The sequence below is a fragment of the Sorghum bicolor genome, chromosome 6 (assembly GCF_000003195.3).
Source record: "Sorghum bicolor cultivar BTx623 chromosome 6, Sorghum_bicolor_NCBIv3, whole genome shotgun sequence".
Taxonomy (NCBI): Eukaryota; Viridiplantae; Streptophyta; class Magnoliopsida; order Poales; family Poaceae; genus Sorghum; species Sorghum bicolor.
Window position 1 is genome coordinate 49,873,024 of NC_012875.2, and position 27,861 is coordinate 49,900,884.

Here is a 27,861-nt window from a genome sequence, read left to right on the forward strand (position 1 = left end):
AGTAATCCTAACATTAAAACTTACTCACATGAATCATCTATTGCAGTATCTGAAAACATCCTAAAAGTCTCATGCAACATGGAGAAACAATAAATATCATAGTGTCTCCAGCCATGTAGCTTGGATGTACAACAACCAAGGAATGAGTTTGAGGCGCCAGCTTGGATGTACAACACCGTGATGGGTTCAAACTTTGTTCAAATCTGTCAGCCATTCAGCAGTGTTTTTCTCTTAAAACAATTCAATGAACAATGCTTTCAATCATATCTTTTCATATAAGGGAACATGCTCCTGACAGCTCTAGCTACAAGCTGCAAGCAGCAAGTGGCAAGCCCTAGCCCATCACTGAAGGGAGAAGGGAGTAGCTCTTTGCCAGAGGAAAAGCCATGTCGTCACTCAAAGCTGTGCTACACCACCCTGGGCTCAAGCACTACTCGATCATAAGGGGTTGATGTGCCATGAGAGCTCAAGCCCATGACAACATCGGGCTAGTTTAGAGCGTATTTAGTTTGGAGAGTGATCCCATCAGAATTTTTTTTTGGCAGACCTAGTTACAGACACAGACGCTCATATACACAAGGACATACTCATCACTATGAACACACGAATGCAGCATAAGGTCATCCACCAATCTCGCAAGTCGCAAGGAATGATTCAATTTGATGATTTAGCTCTCTTGTGGAATGACTCGGTGACAGATAAATCAGATCCATGATATAAACCTAAACTTAGTTAGACTCGAATACAGGATCAGATATCACAATGCAAACCAAATACATTATTTGTCACCACAATGCCCATTCATCCCTAACCATACTGGGCATGTGGCCACCGGCGGGGCTCCTTGCTCCAAACAGTAGCAAGCGGCGGTTGGGCGGCTCTTAGCCTCGGTCAGTGCCAAATTCAGAAGCCTTTTTTTGTTCATGATCAGAAAATTCCTTGGTACAATCTTTTTAGTAGCTGTTTTGTTCGCTGTCACAACAATGCCATATCACACTTTCTTAGCACGCCATCTGATATGTCGTAGATTTGTTTGATGCCAAACTTGGCCACAAGTGTGTGGCTTAAGTTTTGCTCGCTAAACTTTCTGTGACAGACAATTTACCAAAGGTTTGATGTGGCAAACTACGGCACCAACCAAGGAGAACCTGTTTGGTTTGTGACCACAAGTTGCCATGGCGCAAGTTACACGTGCCACTGTTTCTAAGCTTAGCATTCATAAATTCATTTTCTTACCAAACTTTATCATAAATTTGTTTTTTGTTTTTGCTCGCCACATTTCCTGTGCCTGTGTCACAATTTACCAAAAGTTAGTTATGGCAAGTTTAAGCATAAACCAAACATGCCTTAGGGGGAAAGAGGCCAAATATCAATAGGAATGTCATTACCTTTTAATTACATAATAAATTGTTATAGTAGATCATTAAGGATCATAATGAAAAGTATTAGAGTTAGGGGCGAGCCCCCTCCAAGCTTCAAGCCCTGTCTTGTGTCTTCATCACTGGCCGGGCTGTGCAGCGAGGGCGGAGCCTAGTGGAGGTGAAACTAGGCTCCGGCGCCCTTGTTGCAACTGAAATTTAGAAGTCAGAACTCAGAACTCAGAACTCAAGGACTACTTCATGCTCTTGACCTCACTATCACGCTCTCACGCCCGGCCAGTGATGAAGACGCTAGAGCGGCCGATGGTCTGGCTGTGAGACGCTAGAGCGGCCGATGGTCAACAACCTGGCTGGCCTGGGGTGCATGCGTGAGAGCGTGATAGTGAGGTCAAGAGCATGAAGTAGTTGTGGCTTTTCATCTTGTTGTTGTTCTGCAAGCTTTCCCACTCGTCTTGCTACAGGTAATAGGGTGTTCTTCGATCCTCAACGAAGAACAAGAAGGAACAACAAAGGTGAATTTGTGCGCGTCAAAAATGTAATTATGAAAAATGTGTCTGTCAAACTAGTTCAAGACTGAGTTTATACCAAATAGTTTAAGCATTTATGTTTCGAAATAAATTATAAAAATATGTTTTATAACTAATATAATGATACTTATTTTGTGTTATGAGTGTTAGTATATTTTTATATAGTTTTAGTCAAAATCAAAACTGTTTCACTCCTCTAAATATGAGAATTACATTCTTCTATGTACGGGAGAGCAAAGGAAGACCGAGTGATAGCTTGTCATTTTGCCCAACCTAAAATTTGTTTCACACTTTCACACTCCGCCGGTGCTGCGCAGGTGGTGGTCCGGCTAGCGCTGAGGCCCGAGGGGCGAGGGTAGTCGGCCAGCACAGCACATCGGGCAGGGGCAGCGCACTGCTGCCGCCGGCACAGCAAAGGTGAATTTGTGCGCTAAACTTCACTCAGACGGGCTGGTGAATAAGCTTCGGTTAGGCCCAACTGGCGGCCTGGTGGAATTGGGCATCTGTTGGGCTGAGAAGGAAAATGTTTAGGGTTCGTTTTCAAGCGAGCTAAAATTCCTTTACGTCTTGTACTCCGGCCTCCGGGCTCCCGGTCCTCCCGCCGGCGGAAGTCATCGGAGCGAGGACGCTGTCCTGGGGCAGCGCTCGAGAGGAAACCGGCCGTGGAGGAGCGAGCAACGATTGTTTTGGGCCGTAGAGGTGAAGTGATGAGCACGGCGAGCGTCAGCGACGACGGCGGTTGGGTAAGCGGCGGAAAGTCGGCCGACGGGTGGCGGGCGGAGGAGGCTGTCGCGGGCAACCGTAGGGCACTGGAGGCCCTTCGGGAGCTCGTGGCTTATCCATTCCTCTACGCCCGCGAGTCCCGGCTGCTCGGACTCAAGGTAATGTGCTCCCGCCTCTTGCCCCCATCAGACTTCGCCATTGTCTGCTACACCTTCGGGTTAATCATTCAGCTTTGCTTTCTTCAGTGGCCCAGAGGATTGCTGCTCCACGGCCCCCCTGGCACCGGAAAGGTACTGAGTTTTCAATTCCTCGCCTTAACTCTCAGCTCTATTTTCCATCATCTAAAAAGAACTCTATCACAAATCACCTTGAAGTGCTTGGATTGTAATTTTTTGGGTGGAGTTTGATATTTATTTAACTTGTCAGTATTGAAATATGGAAGACCTAAACAGTATGGTGATTGTTATTTTTGACAGACAAGCCTGGTTCGAGCTATTGTTCGAGAATGCAACGCACACCTGATAATGATCAAGTACTGAATTTATTTTGAACTGTTTCTGTTTAGTGCTGACATGTACAATTGTACACTGTATTTTTTTTACACGATTTGAAATATATTGCTTCTGGCCACCTTGACAGTCCTTATTCTGTACACAAAGCCCATGTGGGAGAGGGAGAAAAGTTCCTGCGTGAAGCTTTTTCTGAAGCATATTCTCAGGCTTCGCGGGGTAAACCAGCTGTGATATTCATCGACGAACTTGATGCCATATGTCCACGGCGCAATGCTAGGCAAGTTTTGCATATCTCTCTTCTTTGTGTCTTTATAAATGAGATCTTAATGTGCTTCCACAGGAGAGAGAATGAGTCCCGCATTGTTGGCCAACTTCTTACTCTGATGGATGGAAACAAGAAATCGTCAAAGATGCTTCCTCACATAGTTGTTGTTGCATCGACTAACAGGTCTGGGCATGCCACACTTTTGATTTTGAAATACCATTGTTGCTATAACTCAAGGTTTGTTCCATGTTTAAGAATCCTGCTGGGACATGATTTACAATCTATACACAGATACCATGGAATGCCATTATGTTGAATTAATTGCACACATTTTACAAAGTTTTCTTAAAATAGCCTTTTAAGCATGGTGCTGGATATGGTCTTTCTCGTTGAACTGAAACACAGCTTGTTACCTCATTAGGGTAGATGCCATTGATCCAGCATTGAGAAGAGCAGGACGTTTTGACTCAGAAGTAGAGGTTTCTGTTCCTACAGTTGAAGAGCGGCTGCAAATTCTAAAGGTAGCATTTGATGTCATTTTCATAAATCTGTTGGTATACAGTGGTTTTCTTATGAGTACTGTTACAATTTAGGTATCTGGCTTAGGAAATTGCTGTTGACAAATGACAAATGTAATTTTATGTTTTTGTCCACATCATTGTATATGTATTGAATCTAAAAAGGTTTTAAGACATCAGATCAAATTTTGTGTTTTGTGAAATCTTGAATTCATGCTCTTGATTTCTTTTACATACACCTAATGTCATAGGTCTTTATCTTCTTCAGCTTTATGCCAAAAACCTACATATGGATGAAAAGGTCGATCTTCAAACCGTTGCTGCATTCTGCAATGGCTATGTTGGAGCTGATTTAGAAGCATTATGTCGAGAAGCTGCCAAGCTTGCATATCATAGAATGTTAAACATATCTGAGGGTGACAGAGTACTTAAACTACATATGGAGGACTGGGAGTCTGCTAGATCTATGGTGGGACCAAGCATAACAAGAGGGATAACCAAAGAAATTTCAACTGTTTCATGGGATGATATAGGAGGCTTGAAAGATCTAAAGGTTAGGCATTTCTTGTTTTGTCTCCCTTCTGGCAAAAAAAAACTGTTTTGATGGTGGTTGTTCCTGTGCTTCAGAAAGAGCTTCAGAAAGCTGTTGAGTGGCCCATCAAGCATGCTGATGCATTTTCTAGACTTGGAATACCACCAGTCCGGGGGGTGCTTTTGCATGGTCCGCCAGGGTGCTCAAAGACTACCCTTGCCAAGGCTGCAGCGCATGCTTCCCGAGCTTCTTTCTTTTCTTTGAGGTTCATCAGTAAACAATGTTATATGTTGAGAAAATAACAGCTTACTTCCGTTGTGCGAAGAACATAGAACTTCTATTCCACAGTATTTAAAACATATTTGCATAATTTACTGATCTGCCAGTTGAGTTAATATGATAATATCTGGTATCCATTACTCAGCAAAAGCTTAAAATATATAAAATAATAAACTAAAACACCTTCAGATAAAGATACTCTGCTCAACACTGGGTAGGTTTTCACATAAATTCTTATAACAGTGGTGCAGATTTATATTCCAAGTATGTTGGAGAAGGTGAAGCTCTGTTACGTAGAACATTTCAGAAAGCACGTCTTGCTTCTCCAAGCATTATATTTTTTGACGAGGCTGATGCCATTGCCCCCAAGAGGTATGCACTGATATGTGATGCACAATATAATAAACATGATCTGATATAACTGTCAATCTGTCATAACTGGCAAGAATGGATAGGAATTTACTATCCATTCTTTTACTGTTAAAATGGAAAAAGAAATTGTATTTAACATGGTACACATAATGTGGAGAATTGAACAGTGTGTGCAAGCAAATTCTTGTTGAAAACGGTAACTTGAGTGTTCTTTTTATGACAGTAGAATCAGTTTATATTGAGTTCAGTTTTGCACTTGTAAATCTTTACTTTTAGCTTCAGATTACCATGAGTGGATTTTACTACAAATAGTTTATGTTGGCACCTGTATGATCTTGCAGAACTGGCTCTGGTGGGAATTCTAGTGGCAATGCCACTGTTGGAGAAAGACTTTTGTCAACTTTATTGACCGAAATGGATGGTTTAGAACTGGCTACGGTACTGTTAGCCTGCTGATAGCTTTCTGTGTGATTCTACTGATTATTCTATATGTATGTTCACTAGAAGGTCATTCTTTTCTTTTTAGGGAATTCTCGTATTGGGTGCTACAAATCGCCCAAATGCAATTGATGCTGCTCTTCTGCGCCCAGGACGTTTTGATAAGGTCTTTCAATGCTCCTGTCATTGAGATGTGGACATATAGGCACTGACCATAATTTCCAATTGATTTGCAGGTGCTGTATGTCCCGCCACCAGATGTGGAAGGGCGATATGAGATACTACGCATCCATACACAGAAAATGAAATTGGGAGAGGATGTAGATCTATGGAAGATTGCAGAGTGTACTGAGTTGTTCACCGGTGCTGATCTTGAAGGCCTTTGCCGGGAAGCTGGAATGGCAGCTCTGAGGGAAGATATCTCAGCAAGTTCGATATGTAATACCCACTTCCAAGCCGCACGAAGTTCATTGAACCCCTCTCTTACAAAAGCATTAGTTGACGAGTACTCAAAGGCAGCTATAAATGATCCATCAAGTAGGAAACATTAAGATATTCTCTCTTTTTCTTTGTTGCACAAGAATAGCTAGAATGCTTATCTTGAGCAGCAGGGAGACATTAAGCAGTTTTCCCTATTGTACAAGACTGCTAGATCCTTAGCATCGGCAAGGAATGCAAATATGCAATTGTGGTTTCAATGAAAAATTCCAGGAGTTCCTTTTCTTTTCCTCAGAAACAGTCTGTATCAGCTATAAATGATACATGGTTCATTTATTGATGTATTATATCATTTTGCTGCTGCAATCTGTCATTTTGTGGCGCAAACATCCATCTTGTACATGCACCCTCTTAGTTCTATGCTGTGCAGCAGCATTGCTGCGACGGAGCAGGTGAGATCATGAAAAGTTATTAATGAAGATCACAAGGCAGCTATTATTACTTAAAGAGGAAAACTACATTGCTACAAAGACATCGCCAACCTCTAGTATACCTGAATACAAGTAGATCTAATTGCTTATATCATTTATCCAATGCTCCAACAACAAGCAGAGTATTTTACACGGGGAAGAGGAGTTTCAGAGAGGGTCTTCTTAGAGTACATCTGTTACACAGGTCCGTCTTTATAGACTAAGAATGAGCTGGTCTTGCAGTAACGGCATGCTAGCCCCTTGCCAGAGGAGGTCGGGGGAGTGAAAGCAAACTGTGAAATCCCCAAAGTCCTGCCTTCGCAGAAGGTTTTCCTGCTTGAGATGAATGGAAGTGTCAATATAAAGAGAGGAGCTCAGTCTATGGAAATTGCTTGCCAAAAAGGCACAAAAAAAATAAATTACAGTGTCATCAGTTACGAATAGCTTAACAATACATTATATACAATTTGATTAAAAAAAACTTAATATCTTGTTGCTAGGCAGAATACTGCACGCTTGAAAATGATCTGAGTTGTTGATGCGAGGGGTATGGCAAACATTAAAGAAGTGTTGACTTGTAAATTGATGAAATTTATGGAACAAATACAGCATGTGAAACAAAAAATCATCTTACCTTGCAACATCCATTAGTTTTGAGGCAATTCGTTTTCTTCTGCGTGATGGTACCACCCAGATGGCTCGAAATCCACAAAGTGCAGGAACAGCTTCTGTTTCACAAATTATGGCACCAGGGTCCTGGCACTCTTCTTTGTTCTTGATTGAATGATTGTGACGCCTTATGATTTCCCTCTTGAAACTAATTTCGCCAAACTCTAATGTATGACCATTTTTTCCTGGCTCATTACTATTAACTGGCAAACTGCTATGGCTTTCTTCCGTGGATCTTGGGATGACTCTATGTGCTGCTTTTATTGGTTCAGTGACAAGGCACCCCACGATCCTTTGTCCAGATATGTATAGATACACCTATACAATAAAGATTATTCTTGTTTATTACCATGCAAGACAAATGTACTTCATAGATTGCTACATACTATTGAACTAAGATTATGCAATTACTACCTTGCAAAGCTTATGCAGAAGTTTCCCTTCACCAAATCCCAGCTCCTTCTCCACCACTGTGATCACCTCTCTGACCTGCAATATTTGTTTGACATCACATAACTGATAACTTGCATAGACACCACTTGCATTCATATTTGAGAGGATGGCAACATTTACAAGCAGTTAGCAAAAACACAAACATATAACAGTTAAAGAATACTGCTTTACAGTCTGCATTTGTTCAGAAGTCAGGGCACTAAAATTTTAATTTTAGCATAAGGAATTGAGTTGGGCAGAGTTGTACCTTACTTTTCCACACACAAGAGTTCTCATCAGTTGCAAGAATAACGCGATCACCACCCTCGGACCTCGCCATCACTGTCTCATTTTTCCAGCCCTGCAACTCATCGGTTTAACTAAACGCTCCACACAGAAAAACTAAGAGCACAACGCATAGAACGCCTAGACCTTGAAAGGGACCCCCTCTGAGTAGTTCTTGTGGTAGGCCCTGTGAACCTTCTCGTCCTCGTCGTTCCCTCGGGCGTACATCATGCCGCAGACGGAGCACGTGTGGTGTAGGAAATCAGGCTGCCCCAGCTCCAGATGGAACTGCGCGTAGTTCCTCTTCTTGCTGACGAGCTCGTCGCGCCTGCAGCCCTTGGCCTTCCGTTTCGCCTCCGTCGCCGCGATGTCGCTTCCATGCCCGTTCCCCTCACCGTCGCCACTGCGCCAATCCGCACAAATGAGAAGGAAATCACAAACTGCTTCATCCCCACAAGAACAGATGCTAACGAATCCGCTTCTTGTGTTCTTTCATCAGGCGCCACAGCAATTGAGCAAAAAAGATTCAAAGCCGGCGAGATTTGTGTTCTTTCATCAGTACGAAGAGGGGTAAGGAGAAGAACCTGTTCGGATCTGGGTCCGCTTCCTGCCGCTTGAAGAACGCGCTGATCTTGGGCTGCATCGCCTCGCTTCGCCTTCCCACGTGTTCTCCTCTTCCTTCTCCCGTTTGCCGTTGCTGCCGGCGTGGGGAAATGCGCAAGAGGCGACGACAGTCAGAAGGAGGCGGCGCTTCGGATTTGTTTGGGGGACGAAGCGGGGATCGACGGTGCAGACGTTGTAGTGAGGTTGAGGGCGGGGCGGATCGGACGGGCAGGAATTGCGAAGGCCGTCGCGCGGGTTCCTCAAAAGTAGAGGCGAGATTCGGCGCCAAAACTACCGCCCAAACTCTCGAGTCTCACTGAGGAAGTGAGGAGTAAAAAGAAAACAGAAAAAAAAAATTGTTTTTTACGTAGCACTTCCCATTACCGAGTACTAGGTGTCTAGGTCTACGTGCAACGCTTTGTTTGGTTGTTGAAAATTTTTGGTTTTAACTAATGTAGCATTTTTGTTTGTATCTGATAATTATTATTCAATTATAAATTAATTAGATTCAAAAGATTCATCTCACAAATTACAGTTGCAATTAGTTATTTTTTATATTTAATACTTCATATATGCGTCTAGAGATTCGATATGATGGAAAATTTTGAAGAAACTAAACAATGCTAAAATCAAATGGTGTTTGTAGCAATAGGCCTTGTTCACTTGGGCCTTGTTTAGTTCCCAAAAAAATTTGCAAAATTTTTCAGATTCTCCGTCACATCAAATCTTTAAACGCATTTATAAAGTATTAAATATCGACGAAAATTAAAACTAATTGCACAGTTTGGTCGGAATTGACGAGACGAATCTTTTAAGTCTAGTTAGTATATGATTGGATAATATTTGTCAAATACAAACGAAAGTGGTACTATTCATATTTTGCAAAATTTTTGGAAACTAAACAAGGCCTTGGTAAGTTTTTTTGTTTTGGGTACTGTAGCAGTTTTGTTTGTATTTGATAATTATTGATCAATCATAGATTAACTAGGCTCAAAAGATTCGTCTCGCAAATTACATGTAAACTATATAATTATTTATTTTTTGCCTATATTTAATGTTTTATGCATGTGTCGTAAGATTCAATGCGACGAGGAATCTATAAATTTTTTAAAAACTAAACAAGGCCTCAATGGTTCAATTTGTTTAGATCTAATTTTTTTTAAAATTTTAACACCGTAGCACTTTCGTTTGTATTTGACAAACATTGTCTAATCATAGACTAACTAGGCTTAAAAGATTCGTCTCGCGATTAATAGGTAAACTGTGCAATTAGTTATTTTTATCTATATTTAATGCTTCATACATGTACCACAAGATCCCATTTTAATTGCATATCAAGTGCATCTGAAAGATTCTTCGTCACATCGAATATTGTGTCACATGCATGGAGCATTAAATATAGATAAAAGAAATAACTAATTACACAGTTTACCTGTAATTTACGAGACGAATCTTTTGAGCTTAGTTAGTCTATAATTAGACAATATTTGTCAAATATAAATAAAAGTACTACAATATCCATTTTATAAAAAATTTAGAACTAAACAAGGCCTTGTGGGTAAATGTCAATTCCTGAACGCGCCCCCCGTGTTCCTCGTATCCGCGGGTTCTTGTATCTGCCGTCCTAGGCCGTGTTTAGTTGGTGAAGAAAAAAATTCGCCACATTATAGCATTTTTATTGGTTTATGGTAATTATTGTCTAATAATATACTAATTAGACTCAAAAGATTCGTCTCGTAAATTTTGACTAAACTGTGTAATTAGTTTTTATTTTTATCTATATTTAATGTATACGTCTAAAGATTTGATGTAATGGAAAATCTTGAAAAATTTTGGGTTTTAGAGTGAAAGTAAACAAGGCCTAAAAATTCCCACTTCGATGCCGTCCTTAACCCTCACAGTGGGCCGAGATCCAAACCAAACCCACACCAATCCAAAACATGTATATGTGAAAGTTAAATCTAAACCAAATTAGACCATGACTTCAATCATCCACACCAAACCATACCACTTATGCGCTCGACCAATTGAAATACATTTTCAACCCGCCATTTCACCGGCACCTTATGCTATTGTTTATATTTAGCCATAAACAAAAGCAAAAAAATAAATAGATAGAATAAAAAATCATTGTAAACTCTATTATTCACAGCCAAACCAGATCAACCCACTTTAATAGGGCACAAACCAAACTAGCCCAACAGCCTTCTCAGCCTATTTCAATTCAAACCATACAGTCCAAAAGTAAAACAAAACCAAAAAATCGGGTTTAGCACAAACCATTGTCAGGTTGAGCCGTCCTAAAAATTAACCGGGGCCTTGTTTAGTTGCTCACAAATTTTACAAAAATTTTTAGATTCTTCATCATATCGAATTTTACGGCACATGTATGGAACATTAAATATAAATTAAAAAATAACTAATTACATAATTTGTATAATTTACTAGACGAATCTTTTGAGACTAGTTAGTCCGTAATTAAACAATATTTGTTAAATATAAATAAAAGTGTTATAGTGTCTATTTTGTAAAAAAATTATAACTACTTGTTTAGTTCCCAAAAAATTTTGCAAAATTTTTTAATTCTCCGTCGCATCGAATCTTTAGACGTATACATGAAGTATTAAATATAGACGAAAAAAAACTAATTACACAGTTTGGTCGGAATTGACGAGACGAATCTTTTAAGCCTAGTTAGTCCATGATTGGATAATATTTGTCAAATATAAATGAATTTAGTACTCCCTCCGTTCTAAATTATAAGTCATTCCAAGAATCTTGGAGAGTTAAAGCATTTTTAAGTTTGACCAAAAATATAGAGAGAAATATAAAGATTTATGTCATAAAATAGGTACATTATGAAAATATAACTAACAAAGAATCTAATGATACTTGGTTGGTACAAAAAATGTTATTATTTTGCTATATAAATTTGGTCAAACTTGAAAAACTTTGACTCTCCAGGATTCTTGGAATGATTTATAATTTGGAACGGAGGGAGTATTATTTATATTTTGCAAAATATTTTGGAAGTAAAAGAGGCCTAAAACAAGGCCCGTGTTTCCCTATGAAATGGCCAGTTGGGCCTTGTTTAGTTTCCAAAAATTTTTAAAATTTTCCGTCACATCAAATCTGGCGGCACATGCTGCATGGTATTTTAAACCTATTTACTCTATGATTGAACAATGTTTGTTAAATAAAAACGAAAGCGCTACGGTGTCAAATCCAAAAAATTTTTTGCGAACTGAACAACACCTTCGCCTTTTGCTATAGTGAAGAAGTCAACTCTGAGCTCGGATTTGCGTGGAGTAGCACTTCGCCTTTTGCGCAGTTGTGCCTGTAACAATTTTTCGCATCTCACTTCTCACCAAACGGTTGCGCTCGCAGGCTCGCAGATTCCAGCGGCTTCTCTCTAGATCCGCAAGTAAAACCTGAGAAGGAATCGCTCCTGACAAGGTGCTCAAATGGAGCACCGGGAGGACGGCCCCCTCCAACTCCAAGAAACAGCCGCCGATGACCGTGGCAAATGCTGTGTCGCGTCCCCCTGCGGGTGGCTGGGGCGGCTGTCCCGCGAGCTGCACTGGAGCTTCGTGCTCGCGGTCGTCGCCGTCTACGGCGCCTGCCAGGGCGTCGGCAACGCCATCGGCGGAGTCGCCGCGGCGTACTACTGGAAGGACGTGCAGCGCGTGCAGCCTTCGGCGGCCCAGTTCTACCAGGGCGTCACGGACGCGCCGTGGATCGTCAAACCCATCTGGGGCCTGCTCACCGATGTCGTCCCCGTGGTCGGGTTCCGCCGCCGCCCATACTTCGTTCTCGCAGGTCAAAGATCCGATCTTTCTTGGTTCTACCGGATAGCTAGATAAAGCCAGCGCGGCATATCTCTCTGTCTTGCAATAATGCAGGCGTGATTGGCGTGTCATCTATGCTCATGCTTTCCCTAAACCACGAGCTGGGGATCGTTCCGGCATTGCTGATGCTGATAGCGCAGAGTGCGGGTGCCGCAATAGCCGACGTGACGGTGGACGCTCTGGTTGCTCAGAATAGCATCACGCACCCGCCCCTTGCTGCTGATATGCAAAGCTTGTGTGGGTTTAGCTCCTCTGTTGGGGCGTTGCTTGGATTCTCCTTAAGTGGCTTGCTTGTGCACTCGATGGGCTCCCAGGTATGACATTTCTGGTTGATGAGTGGATTCTGGTTTCTTATACAATCCAGACTATGCAATGTGATAACTACTTTACTATGAATGTCCTTCTGAATCATATTTAATTTGTTGACTACTTAACTATAATTGTCCTGATGGTGTGACATATATATTTTGTCCATGTTATTCAGGGGGCTCTTGGTCTGTTGAGTATCCCATCTGCACTGGTGTTATTAGCTGGCATTCTGCTGAAGGAGAACCGTGGTACAGAATTTGATTACATGCAGGTCACATAAGGAACCAACATGCAACATTTCTGTTTTTTGAATTGTTGAATTCACCCATGGACAGTAATGTAACTCATGGTTGATCTGAATTCAGGTTCACAAGAAGTTCTACAAAGCAATACAATCCATGGGAAGAACACTGAAGTGCCCCGAGGTCTGGAGACCATGTGTATATATTTTTGTTTCTCTCAATTTAAGCCTGGATATTCAAGGAGGAATGTTCTATTGGTACACGGATGCTGTTGTTGGACCAGGATTTTCTGAGGTACACAAACTTACTAGATATCATTATTTCATCAAATAGATTAAAAGCCTGAAATTACAAGCCCTTATTAATTGATAAATCTCGATGGGGAGGTTTCATTTCAGCCAAATCATTTTTGTCCATATGTTAATTATCCAAAGCTGTTCTGATTATCTAGTAAAATGATCAGGCAGTAAAATGGCCAGTTGTGCAAGTTACATTTTGTAATTTCTCTATGTAAATGAAAAATAGTTATGGTATCATCTGCTTATGGCCAGACCAATATATGTTCAGTTCTGATGACCATGCTTGAAAAAAAGGGCTTCCAAATTTACTGAAATATATTTTACTCATCACTTGTGGAACATTTGCTATATATTTGACAAAAAGGGCTTACAAAAAGGGCTATACTTTTCCATTATTTGCTATATATATAATCTTGAAAATTCATCATTACATTTTATCAGTTATGCTTTGTTGCCAAATGGACTTATCACTTGTGGAACATTTGCATTGGTACAGGGATATATTGGTCTCATCTATTCAATTGGTTCAGTTGGTTCACTAATTGGAGTTTTACTATACCAAAGCGCACTAAAGGACTATCCTTTTCGGAGCATGCTATTATGGGGTCAAGTGCTCTCAAGTCTAGCAGGAATGCTTGATCTGGTGTTAGTGACCCGGCTAAACCTGAAAATTGGCATGCCGGATTACTTCTTTGCAGTGGCTGATAACGCAGTTTCCCAAATGGTTGGTAGGCTCCAATGGCTACCACTACTTGTGCTTTGCTCCAAGCTTTGTCCTCCCGGCACTGAAGGAACATTTTATGCATTACTCATGTCTCTACAAAATGCCGGGTTGCTGATGTCTGCTTGGTGGGGTGGCCTGCTGCTGCACATGCTGAACGTGACCCGAATGGAGTTCAGTAACCTCTGGATCATCGTCTTGATTAGAAACACATCAAGGCTTGTCCCTTTAATGCTACTGTTTCTTGTGCCTGATTGTGATCAGAACTCAACACTCCTGCCTGCAGAGATGCTTCATGGCAATGAATCAACAGAAACCACAAAAAATGGATCAAATCAGTTTTCTATTCTTGTTGGGGACAATTCTGGCTGCATTTCTCCTGGTGTGGCAGTTGATAACGAGCAAATCAAAATGATAGATGCTGAAACTGATGATGTCGAATTGATCCCATTGGTTAACAAGAGCGGGCTGACCGTCTCATGATGCGTTGAATCCAGGATCCTTATGCTGATTCTACTACTGGTTCTTTCCAGCCTGTTGTTGAAGACGGGAAGACTTTTTTTACTGTGACATGAAAGACAAAGGGAACTGAAGCATTGGATAATGAAGGCAGATGAGATACTGTTACAGGGGTATAGTTTCAAAAAAGATACTGTTACAGGGGTGAGGGCACCAGTCATTTGCTGGAGTTGATCGAGCTCAACCGTACTTTCATGGTACATGCTGTAGTTGTTAATTTAGTTCAATTCCTTCTGTCACCCTAGATGAGCAACTGACTGACCACAATGTTTCTTGTTATAGAAAGTCCATTCTTTACTCAATTTTTTTTTAAAAAAAGGAGAAAACATCTGGCTTTTAGAAAGCAATAGAATACACGGTTTTACAAAAGAAAACGCTGGGGACTCCAGCTACCCAGGCAAACCAGACAGCCTTGTTTAGCAAAACACTTAGAACATCTGCTGCTATATTGAATAGTAGAGTTGAAAGAGGGTCTCCCTGTCTCAACCCTTGGAAACTTTTAAAGAATTCACTCCTGTCATTTACATTTACGCAAACTCTAGCCCATTGCACATATTACTCAGTTTCAAGCACAAGTCCTTTGGCCCCCAATGTAAACAAACCGGAATTACAGTAATGCGTTTCACAGAATCAGTCTAACTCTTGGCTTTGCAATCTGAGCTTGAATGTCTGTTTTGTTGATGACATGTCCGACTGCTTGAACCGTGTAGACGCCAGCAGAGTAGTAACATTCGGCAGTCGAGTGCCGAAGCCAAATGGCCTATGCCCACCCACGCGGGGCGGAAGCGCTCAACAGTCAACAGCGCCCGTTCCGTTCCGCGGACTCGTGCGCTGCTCTACCGAGGCCAATCAGCTGCTCGATTTGCTTCTCCCTCGGTGAACAGTGAACTTGATCCCTGTTTGGATTTGCTTCTGTAGTTCTGTGAACGTGAAAATTCTAGATTCGAAAAAATATATAAAATTTTCTAGAATCAAATGGCAGACCATCCCAACCCACTTAGTACCTCTAACCTCAGTCATGATGCCCCGTTCGTCAGAAATCCGAAAAAATAATAGAGAGATGACAAACATGAAAGCTGCACTGTTCATTTGTTCAACCATTCATCTTCAGAAGCCGCAACATCACCACATGTTTTACATCAACACACGGGACAGAGGTCTTGTACACACACCAGGGACGTTTCAAACCAAGCCTGAGACGGTAACCAGGCGCCTTGGTTGCCCAAAACCAACGGTGATGATGCTCTACTGTTGCGCCAGCCGCTTCAGGTGCTGAAAGAGCTTCTGTTTTATCCACTGACGGTCATATGGCAGGAAAGCGTGAAGTGAATCTTCGTACCTGCAAGGAAAGCATAGCGTGTAAATTCAAGAACGTCATATGAATATGATTAGTTGTCCCACCTTCCTGATTAAAAGCTTTGACAGTCGAGAAACATGCACTCACACCAGTGCACTTATGTCAGTCAGGCCATCGATGAAGTTGTACAGGTCACTGATATCATAAGTCAAATTCCCGACCATCGGGTTGATATTCCTGATTTTCCTTTCATAAAGACCACAGATTCCTTTCATTCCAGATAACAACATGGTAAGAAAAACAACATGTGCTGATAACAAATAACTCAAATATTAGCCACATAACTGCTGAATAACAATATGGTCATATGAACAATATGGCAAAGTTAACAATTCTCATATCATGACAAATATGATATAGTTGACTACTGCATGCTGTATCGGTGTCATATGGTCAGTTGAATCTGTGAATCCACATATCTTTCATTGAAATTGAAGTGACTTGCATATTCTTCAAAGAGAAGTCAATAAAATTGTTGAACCCAAGCATTAGCATTATGTACAAACAGTAAACATTAGATATTGGTGTTTTGCTTGGTGGACTGAAAAGTTGCCTGGTACAGGCAACGCACCCAGACCAGGTATGCAAGCAAACAGCCCATAGCACACAATGTCCTTTTTCACAGACAATTGCCAGATCATCAGTTATATGCAGAACACCAACTTAAGAACCAGTAAAAATAGAAGATAGCAATCTCAACTTCCAAGCCATACCATGACACCGATACAGCAGCAAATAGACCATAGCTCATCACAAAGGTTTAGTAGATAAACCATATACACCATTAGTACTGACTAGTGTGCGTTTGGTAGAGTTCTAGATTCTTATAAAAACGTTTTGAATCCAGATTATCTTCAGAAACGTTTCTATAGTGATTCAGAATCACCTTGAGGGACTATTTGACACGTAGGCTAGATTTTGATTCTTGAAAGAGAGGGTCTTATGAGAAATGGCTAGCATACCACTTGTATTGATATATGTTTCACGCGGCTGATGGGCATGGACTCATCAGCTTCTTCTTGTTTTTCATAACTGGACATAGGCATTATCTTTTCTTTTTTGGCCCAAGTCGTACCTTCTTGTCTTCTTCATCCTCACACACACATCTGGTATCTCCCATGCACCATGGCTGAGAGCTGCTATAGCTCCCATGGGTACAGGAGCTATAATACCTAGATTAGAATCGAGCAAAGTCGAGCGTCCATTGCCTCCTCCCTCGCTCCCCTCAATCAAAACACAAAACCCTCGCACTCACCCTCCAAACCGTGCTGCACTCACCAATCTGTGTGTTTATCCTGTAACTCTGAAACTCCCTTTCCTTTAATGAAATACGCACTATTGCACGTTTGCGAAACAAAACACAAAACCCTCAATGAAAACAAGCAATTTCAGGTGCTTAGGGACAGTGGGAGGAGATGGATCCTGTGGTGATGCAAGTGGCAAATACAGGTAAATTCAAAAGGGGAGGTAGGAACGCAGGTAGTGATTCTCCAGCAAAACTGGGTTTTGGGTATTTCTCGTTTGTAGGCAAAACGAGTAAATCGTCTGCAGCCGTTCCACACTCGAAACAAATTGTTTCGACGTGCCAAACAGGGCCTAAAAGTAGCAGTGTCATTTACACAGCTAAATGAAGGAAAGAACTTGCAACCTTCCTCGAAATCAGTAAAGGCGTGAAGCAGATGCTTTAAAGCACAGAAAATAATTGAGTGGTGTTACTATGGCAAACGAACTGCGGTGAAGAAAGGTTAACATTTATGCGATAACCTCATAATTATTTACAGTCATATGGAGAAAACAAAGTAATGATAAAAGCTAGAATTGCATTAGCATTTTAGGCAAGGATATGAGAAGAGAAGGAAAAAACGAAGTTACATACCATCCAGCGCATGGTTAACTGAATCGTAGTCCATAAATGTCCTCGTCGATCTGTTCTGCGATGGTTGCATGAGAATGATGGTATGCCTTCCAGCCTGCAAGTGCGTTAGAAATGCATTGGAGCCTGAAATATTCTCAGTCACCGAGTAGACATTGCTGACAGGGCAGAGGACACTACGAACAGGATGCAGTTTGCAGATGCTGAAAAGGGGTTCAAAGCTACAGAGACTGACAATTTTTGACAATATAAAGTATTCGAAGAGGTAACCATATCATCCTGGCATTGGTTAAAAGCTATTGAGCGCTAAACAACATTTGTCATTTTTTTCTCACTTATCACAGGCTCTGCGGTGCAGCCAGCACCTACTGACATCCTCAACTGAATAACTAAATACGGGAAGTTCTGTTCGCCACAGGACCACCCAGCTCCAACGTCAACGGGGCAAAACATCAGAAAGCAAAATCCCCATGCAGAGCAAACTGCATTCGGCATCTAACAACAGCACTGGTGATAAAACCGAGCACCACGACCGCCACAAGCACAAGGCCTGTTTGGTGTCGGCGGCGCTTCCTGCGAAAACCTCACTGACAACGGAAGCAACGGCTGGAGCAGTGACAGGTAACAAGAAAAAACAGTATGGTCGCCTCCGCCACTGCAGGAGCTGACAGTTGGAATTTAGCAGGGTTAGATCGTCATACCATGCCTGCGGCCTGCCCTCTGCGCGGAAGCTCAGCAGGAGATTGGGGATCCCGTCCCGCCGCGATCCCCGCAGAGTCCACCGTCCAACGACCGAACCCTAAGGGCACAAATTTGCAATCAGTCCGATGCAATCCAAGCACTGATGAATCACAGAACTACTGGGGCAATGGTTCGCTTACTCAAAGAAATGGGGAAAGTGCGGCAGGAACGACGATAAAGGCTTCAGCGTACTGAGAAATAAACACACGAACGCCACTGGGGAGTCACTGATGATACCCCCACAACAGACGAATGCCAAATAGGATGGAGAGGAAGCCCACTGGGGTTGGGTGCAAATGGGGTCTGCTCTCGGCGGGGCTGCGTACGAGCCACGCAGGAAGAGCAACGGTTAACAAATGATTAAGCTGGCACCTTCAAACTTAACTGAGGCCTTGTGTCAAAAGATTCATCCCGTAATTTACAGATAAACTGTGTAATTAGTTTTTATTTTTATCTATATTTAATGCTTAATACATGTGTCGTAAGATTCTGAATCTTAGTTTCTGGGTTAACAAATGATTAAGCTGGCACCTTCAAACTTAACTGAGGCCTTGTGTCAAAAGATTCATCCCGTAATTTACAGATAAACTGTGTAATTAGTTTTTGTTTTTATCTATATTTAATGCTTAATACATGTGTCGTAAGATTCTGAATCTTAGTTTTTGGGTGAACTAAACAAGGCCTGAACTAGCGTGAGAGAAACAATGGCAAAGCTTCGTCTATAACTCTCCTAGGCAGCCGAAGAACAGCGCCAGTCGACCGCCCAAGATATCTCAAAGCGCGGAATACATACTAGTCAACTATTGCATGAGCAGCCAAATGTACATACACAGCCAACATCAAATCTCCAGTTAAACAGCATGGAAAACCAAAGCCCAAGAACATCATGGCAGCAACTGGGTAAACCAGGACCTAGGCAGATCGAGCAATGACTCCTAAATAACACAATATATTGTAACCGACGAAACATTCCAAAACCATAGTACAATGTTACAAAATGTGTAGTCACAGAAAAAGAACTAACAACATTTTAGGTGGACACAAAAACATCACATTTAGCCTTGTTCATCTGGGGCTCCAGCAAATTAAGCTGGCCGCCCAAGAGCAAAATCCATGGCTTCTTTCTTTCCTTCCTGGTCGAAACAATAATAATCAACACTCATCTGATCTCGCAAAATTATACAGCTCAAAACTGGCTGTTCCTCACATCTTTGGTACCGAGTTCCTTGGACACCTAAACTATAGAGAATACATGACGCTGGCTTCTGCAGGATACAGCATCTGAAAAAGTTGATAGGCCAAAGCTGCTAGGACGATTATTTCAAAAGGCTGTTGCAAGCGTCTATTACAGCAGCCTGTGAGCCTAAGATAGCCTGACCTGATGGGTTTGCTTCCAAGGTTTTCATGACAGCATTAAAAACTTGCTTGCGGTAGAATGTATCCTCCATTTTCTTTAAAACCTCCTCCACAGCTTCAAATCTCAAGGCGCCCAACAAAGTCAGGCGAGCAATAATTTCACCAAATTGTGTTGGAGCTTTAGGGAGGTCAATGCCAATGTCATCCAGCAGAGCACCGTATAACAAGCAACCGGCTTCCAGATCTTGAGTCTTGAAAATTTTCTTTGTGTACAGATGCTCAAGTAGCCTGATGAGAGGATCAACAAAATTGGTGCCTTTATCTAGAGCAAGATTGACAGCTTCTTTAACAATTTCCGGGTAGTAACCAGGACTCTGCAACTCCTCGATACATTGTTGTGCCTCATCTAAAATACGTATGCCGAAATACTCCTCAAGAAGAGCTATTGTTTTCTTCTGAAGCTCAGCAGAGTTGCCCTTGGGAGCACTGGCTGGTTTATCAGGAGCAGGGGCAACAGCTGGTGCTGCAATTAATGGTTTTGGTGATGGTGTAGTTTGAGCTGGTGCTGGTCCAGGTGTAAAGCTGAGAGGACGAGATGGTGGAACACCAGTTCCCAAAAGTGCACTCTTGCCAATTAGTGCTGCGCCACTGCCTTGAGGAAGAAGCCTCGTGTTAATAGATGATGCCTTTTGAACTGTTGACGGCCTATTGAGCAATGGCCCCTGGTTGCGAATCGAGTCACCTCTTGGCATTGATCTAGAACGAGGAACTTCCCAGTTATCATTGTCCAACCCAGGCATTCCAGGCATCTTTCTTGAACCAGGCATTCCAGGCATCATGCCTCCAGTTCCTGGGCGATTCATTGGAAACCCACCTCCAGGCGAAAGGGGGCCGCCTGGTGAGCTACGGCCATTCCTAATGACAGATGCTGCTCCAGGTCGTAATCCAAGGTTCTTTTCTGCCTCAGAGTGAATTTCACTGATTGTCTTGGCCTTAATCTGAAAGTCACAAACAGTATAGATCTCAGAATAATTTTACAACAAACTTAAAATGTGGCTATGTCCTGAGACCTATGTACGATATAGGATACCAAAAATGTTCCAAGTGTTGCATCAATATCACAGATTCATTATATGCATCCAAAATCGAGAGTTAAGCATTAACTTCAGTAAAATTCATGCTGGCACATCAAAATAACAGAATGATTCTAAGCATGTCATTCAGTCACATAGTACATGTGAGATCAAGGCATTGATGCCATTACAAATCCGAGGAAAGTAAGGTAGTTAAATCATATATACAGTAGTCATTTAATTACCTCCTCACGTCGAGGCACCCAGTTATTTGATCGGAGTTCAATCACATCACGAACCATAAACCTCAATCGTGGTGCGAGCTGAGGATTCATTGTTAGCTCCTTCATCTGGATGAAGTAGGTATCATTAATCCGCCGAGACTTTGGGTTCTCATCAAGCTGTTTACCAATCGTATTGAAGAAATGACAGATAGCCTCAACATCTTCCTCTTCAGGGCATGGCTTCTTATCAGGCCCAGACCCCAATAGCTCCTGCATACAAAGAATGGATTAGAAGAGATCTCACCGGATAATAGAGGTACTGTTGTTAGTTCCTGGTATGTACCATAACAATGTGATGAACTATCTTCTCAGGAACCATTTTTTGCTTGAGTAGCTCACCAATTAGGCGAATATTTCCAAGTGTTCTAAGTTTGACCAACCGTTCTTTGTCCCTTCTCTCCATCTCTTGGTCAGGGCCAGTTAATTTAGCAATTTCAGCTCTTAAGCTACTAGCACCTTCAAAGGCTTCCTGACAATTGTTCAATAGCACGCGCTTGAACGTGATCTCTTTGCCATCTGGCTCTTCAGGAGAGAATGTCGGGAGCTTTACATTGAGGTCAGAACAAAGTTGAGCATACATCGGACAGAACGTGGGCTCAAAAACTGCCTTCTCAAATATGAGAGATATAACATCCTGATCAAAAGCAGCAGGGAAGATGTCAGAAAACAAAAGGTTGTAAACAGATGGTGGTAAATAAAACAAACCTTCAAAATATCAGCAGTAGTAATTCCAGCTTCCATCAGTTGACCCTTGAGAAGATCGAATTTCTCTGGTGTAAGTTTGTTCAGTATACTGCATAATTAAGAGCAATTAAACAAAAAAAATGGAGAAACAAGGAACTGGGTAAGTTTTATTCTATAAATCTATAAGTAAGACAAACAACACTCTTAAATAACCGATTAAGGCAAAATCATTATATTACCCTTTCACCGTTTTTAAGACTCTTTCTTTCTCTGATAGATTGCCTCTTCGGGCTGACCAGGGCACTTCAGCCTTAATAAGAGCAGGGGTGGGGCCAACCTGGTAAAAAGAACAGGACAATTATGATCTGAAGAGTAATTACATGAAAAACAGATAGATCTGCTAAATGGCTGGCCTGCTCCACATACATACAAGTTTAGTGAATGCCACAATACAATACAATACATGAGATAAAAGGCCTAGATACTGTAGACAATGGCAGACCAATGTTGTTTTCCTGTTACAATTTATGCTCAGCACAACTTCATGTCATTTGCACAACATTCATAACTAGATTTAACATAATCACATGGGGGTACTGAACATTCCTAGGTCAGGCGTTTAGTTAAATAAATGGTTTCAACATTAATATAGTGATAGGCCAGAAGAATGAAGTTGGTTACGAAATTTGACGGAAAGAGTTGCATCAAACAAACATTGGTTGTAAATGGGTAGCTAACCAAATCAGTTTCAACTTGCAACCACAGAGAAAAATATAAACAACAGCACAGGACAATAATAAAAATGCAAGGAAGAAAACAAATAATGGAATAGTAAAATGGAACAGCAAAACTAGTAGAGCTGTTCGTACTCCTTGAAGGTACCTGAGCTTTCGAAGCAAACTGGGAGCTTAACTGATCTTGCCTGTTAGCTTGCTCTTGTTGCCTACCACTAGAGGCATAGGCCTCTTTAGCCTCACGTATGTTGTCCCAAGATTTCTCTTCATTAGCCGGAGGCGGTTGTGCTGATCGTGCACGCCAATCACGGTTATCAGTCTCAGCATACCGATTCTGTGCTTGTGCTTGAGCTTGGGCTTGGGCTTGGGCTTGTCCTTGAATCTGAATAATGCATTTCAGTAGTTTAGCAAAACAGTACCTTGTGAACATCTGAGAAAACTAGAAGGTAAAAAAAAAAGACTCAAGGAAAGGTAATGAGGGGGCTCACAGCTGAATCATTGCGAACCCAGCTCTGATCTTCACCATGAAGCTCTACATCAATCTCTTGCTTGATCCTTAGAATGTCCTCAGACACATCAACAATCTGCCAAGAAGTGGAAGAACCATAATCAGTGTATGCAAATTTGATAAACTGTATACATACCACATGCTGCGTTGAATGTCAGCCTCCCAATTACAAGTCATGAAGTCATCTAACATACATAGCCACATGAAATATTCCCTCGAAAAAGTGATAACCAAGTCAGTTGCCACCCTCTTCAAATTAGCACTATTCATATTTGGGTACAAGTGTGAGCTTATAAATTGTGAAATAAAATGAAGCAACCTAAAATGGCTACCGACAAGAGAGATATCCAATCAGCTATGAGCTTCCTGCCATTTTGTTTAACATCTACATGTGCGACTTCACCCTCATCTACTGTGAATGCCTCTACCTCCATCCTGAGTTCTCCTCAGTTCAGAAAAGTACACCACTCTGGATACAGCACTGACTACAAGATATAAATTTCACAAAGAAGTACAACTGTCAAAGTGTTTGCTTAACAAAAAAAATACAATATGAAAGTGCTACTGACAGAATAGTCATTAAAACCAAATTCTTGCAAGCAATCTAGAAACTGCTGTAATCATTATTGGCCAAAGTTGCCATTTTACTGCACATACACTTGACAGTAGCATACACTTGCAAGAGGAGGTATCATTTTCTCAATGCATGTATGCTCTTTTTTGACACTGCCCAGATATGCAAGAATACTCAAAGCGAATTTCCGCAATCTTCAGATATGACAAGCTACATTATAGGCACTATTCTTTAAAACCACAAATGACATGTCTACGAAGACATCTGTAGCAATCTTCAAATCCAGAAACTGGCTTTGTATGAAGCATCAGATATTAAGTACCTCACGCAGCTCAAGAAGTTGATCTCTTGTGTAACGAACACGCTCGCGTGGCTCAAAATGTGACTCGCCGATCTGCACCAAAATATTAGCTATGTCAAGGTAGCACATATGAGTCTACAGAACCATTTTAACTTTACACTGGCTACAGTATGTGATAAACTTAAGACAATTAACCCAGACGAAGCAGGGTGCACAGTGTACAAAACAGTTGAGCCTACTAAGAAGTCCATGTGTGAAATAAACAGCATATCGATGAAAGAAATATTCTTGTTAACTGCTTAGCCACATCATATAGTATCCCAAAGACCACATACAAGGGCAAGTGAAGCCCTAAGGGCTGAATCCCTGCGCAGGAGCACGGCATGCATCAGAATCTACCAAATCGCATCTCAGGTAGTATCAATCCTTTGGTACGCATCAGCACCTTATAAATAAAATCTCATTAAGGGGCTTCAAGACTACTAAATCTCCCCATATCTGACAACGAAATGAGACGTGGCACCAAAACGAGCTCATCTACAATTAAGTAGGCCCCCTGACAAGGAGATCCGATCGTTTCCCCCGGATCTCCGCCTCCCGCCACGCCGCAAACCAATCGAACCCACTACGGACAGCAAGCCATACATCTAGATCGAGCCTTCCTCACCTTGGAGATGCCGGAGGCGCCCCCGCCGTGCGGGCGGAGGAAGTCTCCGGAGCCGGAGGTGGCGAAGGCGGGGGAGAAGAGGCGGCCGGCGCGCGGGCCGCCGCCGCCGCCGCCGGGGCGCAAGCTGATCACAGGCTGATCCGGCTGCATGCTTCGGGGGCAGAGAATCCGACCAGAAAGCGAATCGCGCGGGAGTCGATCGAGGAATCGGCGAGCGCGCGGGGGGAAATCGCAGAGGAATCGAAGGTCAGGGAGGGTGGAAGGGTTCCGTCTGCGACCTCTCTTTCGGGGAAGAGAGGGGAAGGGAAGGGAGGCGTGGGCGACGGGAGGAGGTGGGGTTTTATCTGGTGGAGCTAGGGCTGCAGGGGCTGTATCGTAGTTCGCTGCGGAGTGATGAGGGCAGTTTCGTGACTGCGTGCAAGGTTTTGCCTACGAGGGCTGGCGTCCGGGGGACCCCTGTCGGCGTGCGCTAGGCCTGGCGGTGACGGGTAATGACGGTTCTGGTCAGGTGAGGCGGGGGTATTTGCAGCTGGGTACCCTTTTTCAGCTGGACAGTGATGTTATCTCGTCTCCAACAGTAGACCTTGGAACCTCACGTTAGTAATCTTCTTTCTCACTCTACGGAGCATGTCGTGAAAATATGAATTACTCCCTGCGGCTCTGTTTAGTTCCGCCCAAAATTCAAAAAAATTTAAAGATTTTTCGTCACATCAAATCTTACAACACATACATAAAACATTAGATATAAATTAAAAAAATAATTAATTACACAACTACATGTAATTTGCGAGATGAGTCTTTTGAGCCTAATTAGTCCATGGTTTGACAATAATTACCAAATACAAATGAAAGGCTATTGTGTACAAATCTAAAAAAATAGATCTAAACAAGGCCTACATCCCAAATTACAAGGCATTTGTTTTTTTTTTAAATCAAAGCATCTCAAGTTTACAAAATTTACATAATAGACAATAACATTTATGATATCACTAAATTTTTATAATAAACAATAACATTTATAATATCAAATAAGTACTATTAGATTTTCATTAACTATATTTTTTCATATTATACCTATTTGATGTTATAAATCTTTATAATTTTGGTCAAATTTTAAATGTTTTGACTCTCAAAGAAAAATAAATAACTTATAATTATCTATTTGATACCATAAATCTTTGTAACTTTATCTATAATTTTGAACAAACTTAAAATGTTTTGACTCGGCATCCACACTTCTAGACCTCAAGGATCCACTCCACTCACATTTGCTTGCTAGAGACTGCATTTGTCGTGAGATTGGAGCAATCTAGTACATTTGCTCTTGGAGATGGCACATTGTGGTACTTGTGACCTATCTTTACTTTGGATTTATTGTTGCCCTAGGCGATAGCCGCTAGCTAGACGGCTTGGAGTAGCGGTGACTCCGTGAAGCGCTTGAGAGATTGTGAGGCGCTCCAATCATCGAGTATGAGAGGCTCTTGTGCTTATCCTCACCGAAGATTGGCAAAAAAACTTCATAGAATTGTAGCTTGAGAAGCATTTCGTGGTCGAACTGACTTATAAACAAGTAAGGATGAAAACGGAACGGAAATATCCTGAACCGAACCGAACCGCTTTCTATATTTGATCCGATCGAATTCGTATTTTTTTGTCCGACTTTATCGTTTTCGCTTTCGTATTTTAGATGTTTCGTATTTCAAATATAAAAGTAGAAAACGGTTTTGACATTTTTCGACCGTTTTCTACTTTTCTACTTTTAATATGAAATATTTCGAATTCAAAATTTGGTTTAAACCGAATTTAGTCAACTGTAGGGTCACACAGTCTAATTACAGACTACTCACCATGCATCTGCGTTCTTTCTACTAGTGGCTAGTTGTGTTCATGTTAGCTATTAATTGCTTATTCTAGACTTGTATTTATGTGTGGGCTATTGTATTAAATACCTAAGACTAAGGAGCATGCACTTTTTAATTATTATATGCACTTGAACTTGATCCTATATATACTTTTAGTCATGCACTTTTATATATCAGTATTTCGTATTGAGTTTTCGTATATCGACCGTGTTCGACATAAATCCGATCGAATTGGTTCGTTTTCGAAATTCTCGATGTTTCGTAAGTTCGTGTTCGTTTTCGTGTCCGACTTTACCGTTTTCGTTTTCGTTTTCGTATTTCAAATGTAAAAGTAGAAAACAATTTAGGAGTTTTTCGACCGTTTCCGACCGTTTTCATCCTTATAAACAAGTGCTCGCATTAGAGCCAACTTTGAGAGAGCTTGTCGAGGAGCGACAATCATTCAGCACTGTCCTCGACGTGGACGTAGGTGACCGGCAGGCCACCAAACCACATGGATATATTTGATGTCTTATCCTTGTGGTGTTTATCATCTACTCCTGTGCTTTTCCTTATGTCGATGAGAGCCTAATAGGGACCGGGTGGGTTGAGGCCGTCAAAGGATAGGCCCAATCTGAATAGGGTATGTCATCTACTTAGTGGACAAGGCATAGCCATATGTACTTAGAAAACAATTTTATTTGATAGAATTTTTTACAACGAACCAGGAATCTTCATGTAAACATATTGGGACTCTATCTATAATAACCCCACCCTAGACTTTTTAAGGTGGGGTGGGAGCCTCTAATCGGTATATCATCAAACATTACAACCTATTAGATAGCCTTAGCATCCCTGTAAACTACGAGCATATAAGATAAGAAATCAAATCTCCACTAGACATATGACACCCTTTGGCTGAACCGTTATAAATCTATGTCATGTGTGCTACCACCTGAATTTCTATGCACAATTCATTTATCTTCATTGCTGAAGTTCATATTTCCAATAGTTAGCGCGTTTAGTGGGGCCTTTGTGGACCGATCTATTCTCACATGTTTGAGATGGGGATTCATCTTCAATGACATTGCCATTCATTATCATCTCGTAGCAACCCTCGTCATCCGTTGTCAATGACGCACATCGTCAACTCGACGTCCCTCGTCGATAGCACATTTCTTTGACATGTTGTCCCTCATCGATAGCCAGAGTTCATCATTATCTCATCATTCCTCGTCGATGGCACTCGTCATCGACTCAACATTGCTTGTCGATAGCTTGAGCTTGTCGTCAACTCAAAGTCCCTTGTTGACAGCTTAGAGTTCATCGTTGACTCGTTGTCCTGCATCGATAGCTCAAAGTTTGTCATCAACCTGTCATTCCTCATTAACGCATACATCTTCAACTCATCATCCCTCATTGTCACTCAGAGTTCATCGTCGACTCAACATCACTTGTCGATAGCTCGAATTTCATCATTGACTTGTC

General features: G+C 41.7%; 5 protein-coding genes across 7 annotated transcripts; 2 read left to right on the plus strand and 3 right to left on the minus strand.

Annotated features, from left to right (window-relative positions):
* LOC8060208 (cell division control protein 48 homolog B) lies at positions 2,439-6,349 on the plus strand. The gene is made up of 12 exons (XM_021464117.1): positions 2,439-2,787; positions 2,875-2,919; positions 3,106-3,161; positions 3,269-3,418; positions 3,482-3,589; positions 3,828-3,927; positions 4,193-4,477; positions 4,552-4,721; positions 4,979-5,107; positions 5,449-5,545; positions 5,634-5,711; positions 5,782-6,349. Exons 1-12 carry the CDS (start codon positions 2,614-2,616, stop codon positions 6,094-6,096), a joined length of 1,707 nt encoding a protein of 568 aa, XP_021319792.1. The 5' UTR covers positions 2,439-2,613; the 3' UTR covers positions 6,097-6,349.
* On the minus strand, positions 6,452-8,641 carry LOC8075886 (protein CHROMOSOME TRANSMISSION FIDELITY 7). 2 transcript variants are annotated; one of them, XM_021464118.1, is made up of 6 exons: positions 8,424-8,641; positions 7,987-8,242; positions 7,823-7,915; positions 7,537-7,611; positions 7,088-7,440; positions 6,452-6,789 (listed from the first exon to the last, which is right to left on the minus strand). In XM_021464118.1, exons 1-6 carry the CDS (start codon positions 8,480-8,482, stop codon positions 6,651-6,653), a joined length of 975 nt encoding a protein of 324 aa, XP_021319793.1. In that variant the 5' UTR covers positions 8,483-8,641; the 3' UTR covers positions 6,452-6,650. The 2 variants fall into 2 exon arrangements, with proteins under 2 accessions (XP_021319793.1, XP_002448122.1); XM_002448077.2 differs by having other exon boundaries at positions 6,452-6,786; positions 8,424-8,636.
* LOC8060209 (probable folate-biopterin transporter 2) lies at positions 11,728-15,021 on the plus strand. 2 transcript variants are annotated; one of them, XM_002446697.2, is made up of 5 exons: positions 11,728-12,261; positions 12,345-12,604; positions 12,775-12,870; positions 12,965-13,135; positions 13,637-15,021. In XM_002446697.2, exons 1-5 carry the CDS (start codon positions 11,907-11,909, stop codon positions 14,342-14,344), a joined length of 1,590 nt encoding a protein of 529 aa, XP_002446742.1. In that variant the 5' UTR covers positions 11,728-11,906; the 3' UTR covers positions 14,345-15,021. The 2 variants fall into 2 exon arrangements, with proteins under 2 accessions (XP_002446742.1, XP_021319390.1); XM_021463715.1 differs by having other exon boundaries at positions 11,728-12,224.
* Positions 15,410-18,664, minus strand: LOC8075887 (enhancer of rudimentary homolog). The gene is made up of 5 exons (XM_002448078.2): positions 18,492-18,664; positions 18,312-18,409; positions 17,614-17,707; positions 15,825-15,945; positions 15,410-15,719 (listed from the first exon to the last, which is right to left on the minus strand). The coding sequence occupies exons 2-5, from the start codon at positions 18,312-18,314 to the stop codon at positions 15,626-15,628; spliced, it is 312 nt and encodes a 103-aa protein (XP_002448123.1). The 5' UTR covers positions 18,315-18,409; positions 18,492-18,664; the 3' UTR covers positions 15,410-15,625.
* LOC8060210 (eukaryotic translation initiation factor) lies at positions 19,178-24,867 on the minus strand. The gene is made up of 9 exons (XM_002448079.2): positions 24,533-24,867; positions 23,887-23,958; positions 22,971-23,066; positions 22,631-22,864; positions 21,988-22,085; positions 21,770-21,857; positions 21,348-21,698; positions 21,026-21,274; positions 19,178-20,705 (listed from the first exon to the last, which is right to left on the minus strand). Exons 1-9 carry the CDS (start codon positions 24,680-24,682, stop codon positions 19,668-19,670), a joined length of 2,376 nt encoding a protein of 791 aa, XP_002448124.1. The 5' UTR covers positions 24,683-24,867; the 3' UTR covers positions 19,178-19,667.

What these genes read in the sequence shown, in the direction of transcription:
- LOC8060208 (XM_021464117.1), top strand. Translation starts at nt 2,614, where the DNA reads ATGAGCACGGCGAGCGTCAGCGACGACGGCGGTTGGGTAAGCGGCGGA. An exon ending in GAGGCTTGAAAGATCTAAAG is followed by an intron (nt 4,478 to 4,551) that starts GTTAGGCATTTC and finishes CCTGTGCTTCAG; the next exon opens with AAAGAGCTTCAGAAAGCTGT. An exon ending in GCTTCTTTCTTTTCTTTGAG is followed by an intron (nt 4,722 to 4,978) that starts GTTCATCAGTAA and finishes TTCTTATAACAG; the next exon opens with TGGTGCAGATTTATATTCCA.
- LOC8075886 (XM_021464118.1), bottom strand. Translation starts at nt 8,482, where the DNA reads ATGCAGCCCAAGATCAGCGCGTTCTTCAAGCGGCAGGAAGCGGACCCA. An exon ending in CAGAGGGGGTCCCTTTCAAG is followed by an intron (nt 7,916 to 7,986) that starts GTCTAGGCGTTC and finishes GATGAGTTGCAG; the next exon opens with GGCTGGAAAAATGAGACAGT. An exon ending in CTTGTGTGTGGAAAAGTAAG is followed by an intron (nt 7,612 to 7,822) that starts GTACAACTCTGC and finishes CAAATATTGCAG; the next exon opens with GTCAGAGAGGTGATCACAGT.
- LOC8060209 (XM_002446697.2), top strand. Translation starts at nt 11,907, where the DNA reads ATGGAGCACCGGGAGGACGGCCCCCTCCAACTCCAAGAAACAGCCGCC. An exon ending in CCCATACTTCGTTCTCGCAG is followed by an intron (nt 12,262 to 12,344) that starts GTCAAAGATCCG and finishes GCAATAATGCAG; the next exon opens with GCGTGATTGGCGTGTCATCT. An exon ending in TGCACTCGATGGGCTCCCAG is followed by an intron (nt 12,605 to 12,774) that starts GTATGACATTTC and finishes CATGTTATTCAG; the next exon opens with GGGGCTCTTGGTCTGTTGAG.
- LOC8075887 (XM_002448078.2), bottom strand. An exon ending in AGTTAACCATGCGCTGGATG is followed by an intron (nt 15,946 to 17,613) that starts GTATGTAACTTC and finishes CTGGAATGAAAG; the next exon opens with GAATCTGTGGTCTTTATGAA. An exon ending in ACTGACATAAGTGCACTGGT is followed by an intron (nt 15,720 to 15,824) that starts GTGAGTGCATGT and finishes CTTTCCTTGCAG; the next exon opens with GTACGAAGATTCACTTCACG.
- LOC8060210 (XM_002448079.2), bottom strand. Translation starts at nt 24,682, where the DNA reads ATGCAGCCGGATCAGCCTGTGATCAGCTTGCGCCCCGGCGGCGGCGGC. An exon ending in GCGCCTCCGGCATCTCCAAG is followed by an intron (nt 23,959 to 24,532) that starts GTGAGGAAGGCT and finishes ATTTTGGTGCAG; the next exon opens with ATCGGCGAGTCACATTTTGA. An exon ending in CTACTGCTGATATTTTGAAG is followed by an intron (nt 21,699 to 21,769) that starts GTTTGTTTTATT and finishes GCTTTTGATCAG; the next exon opens with GATGTTATATCTCTCATATT.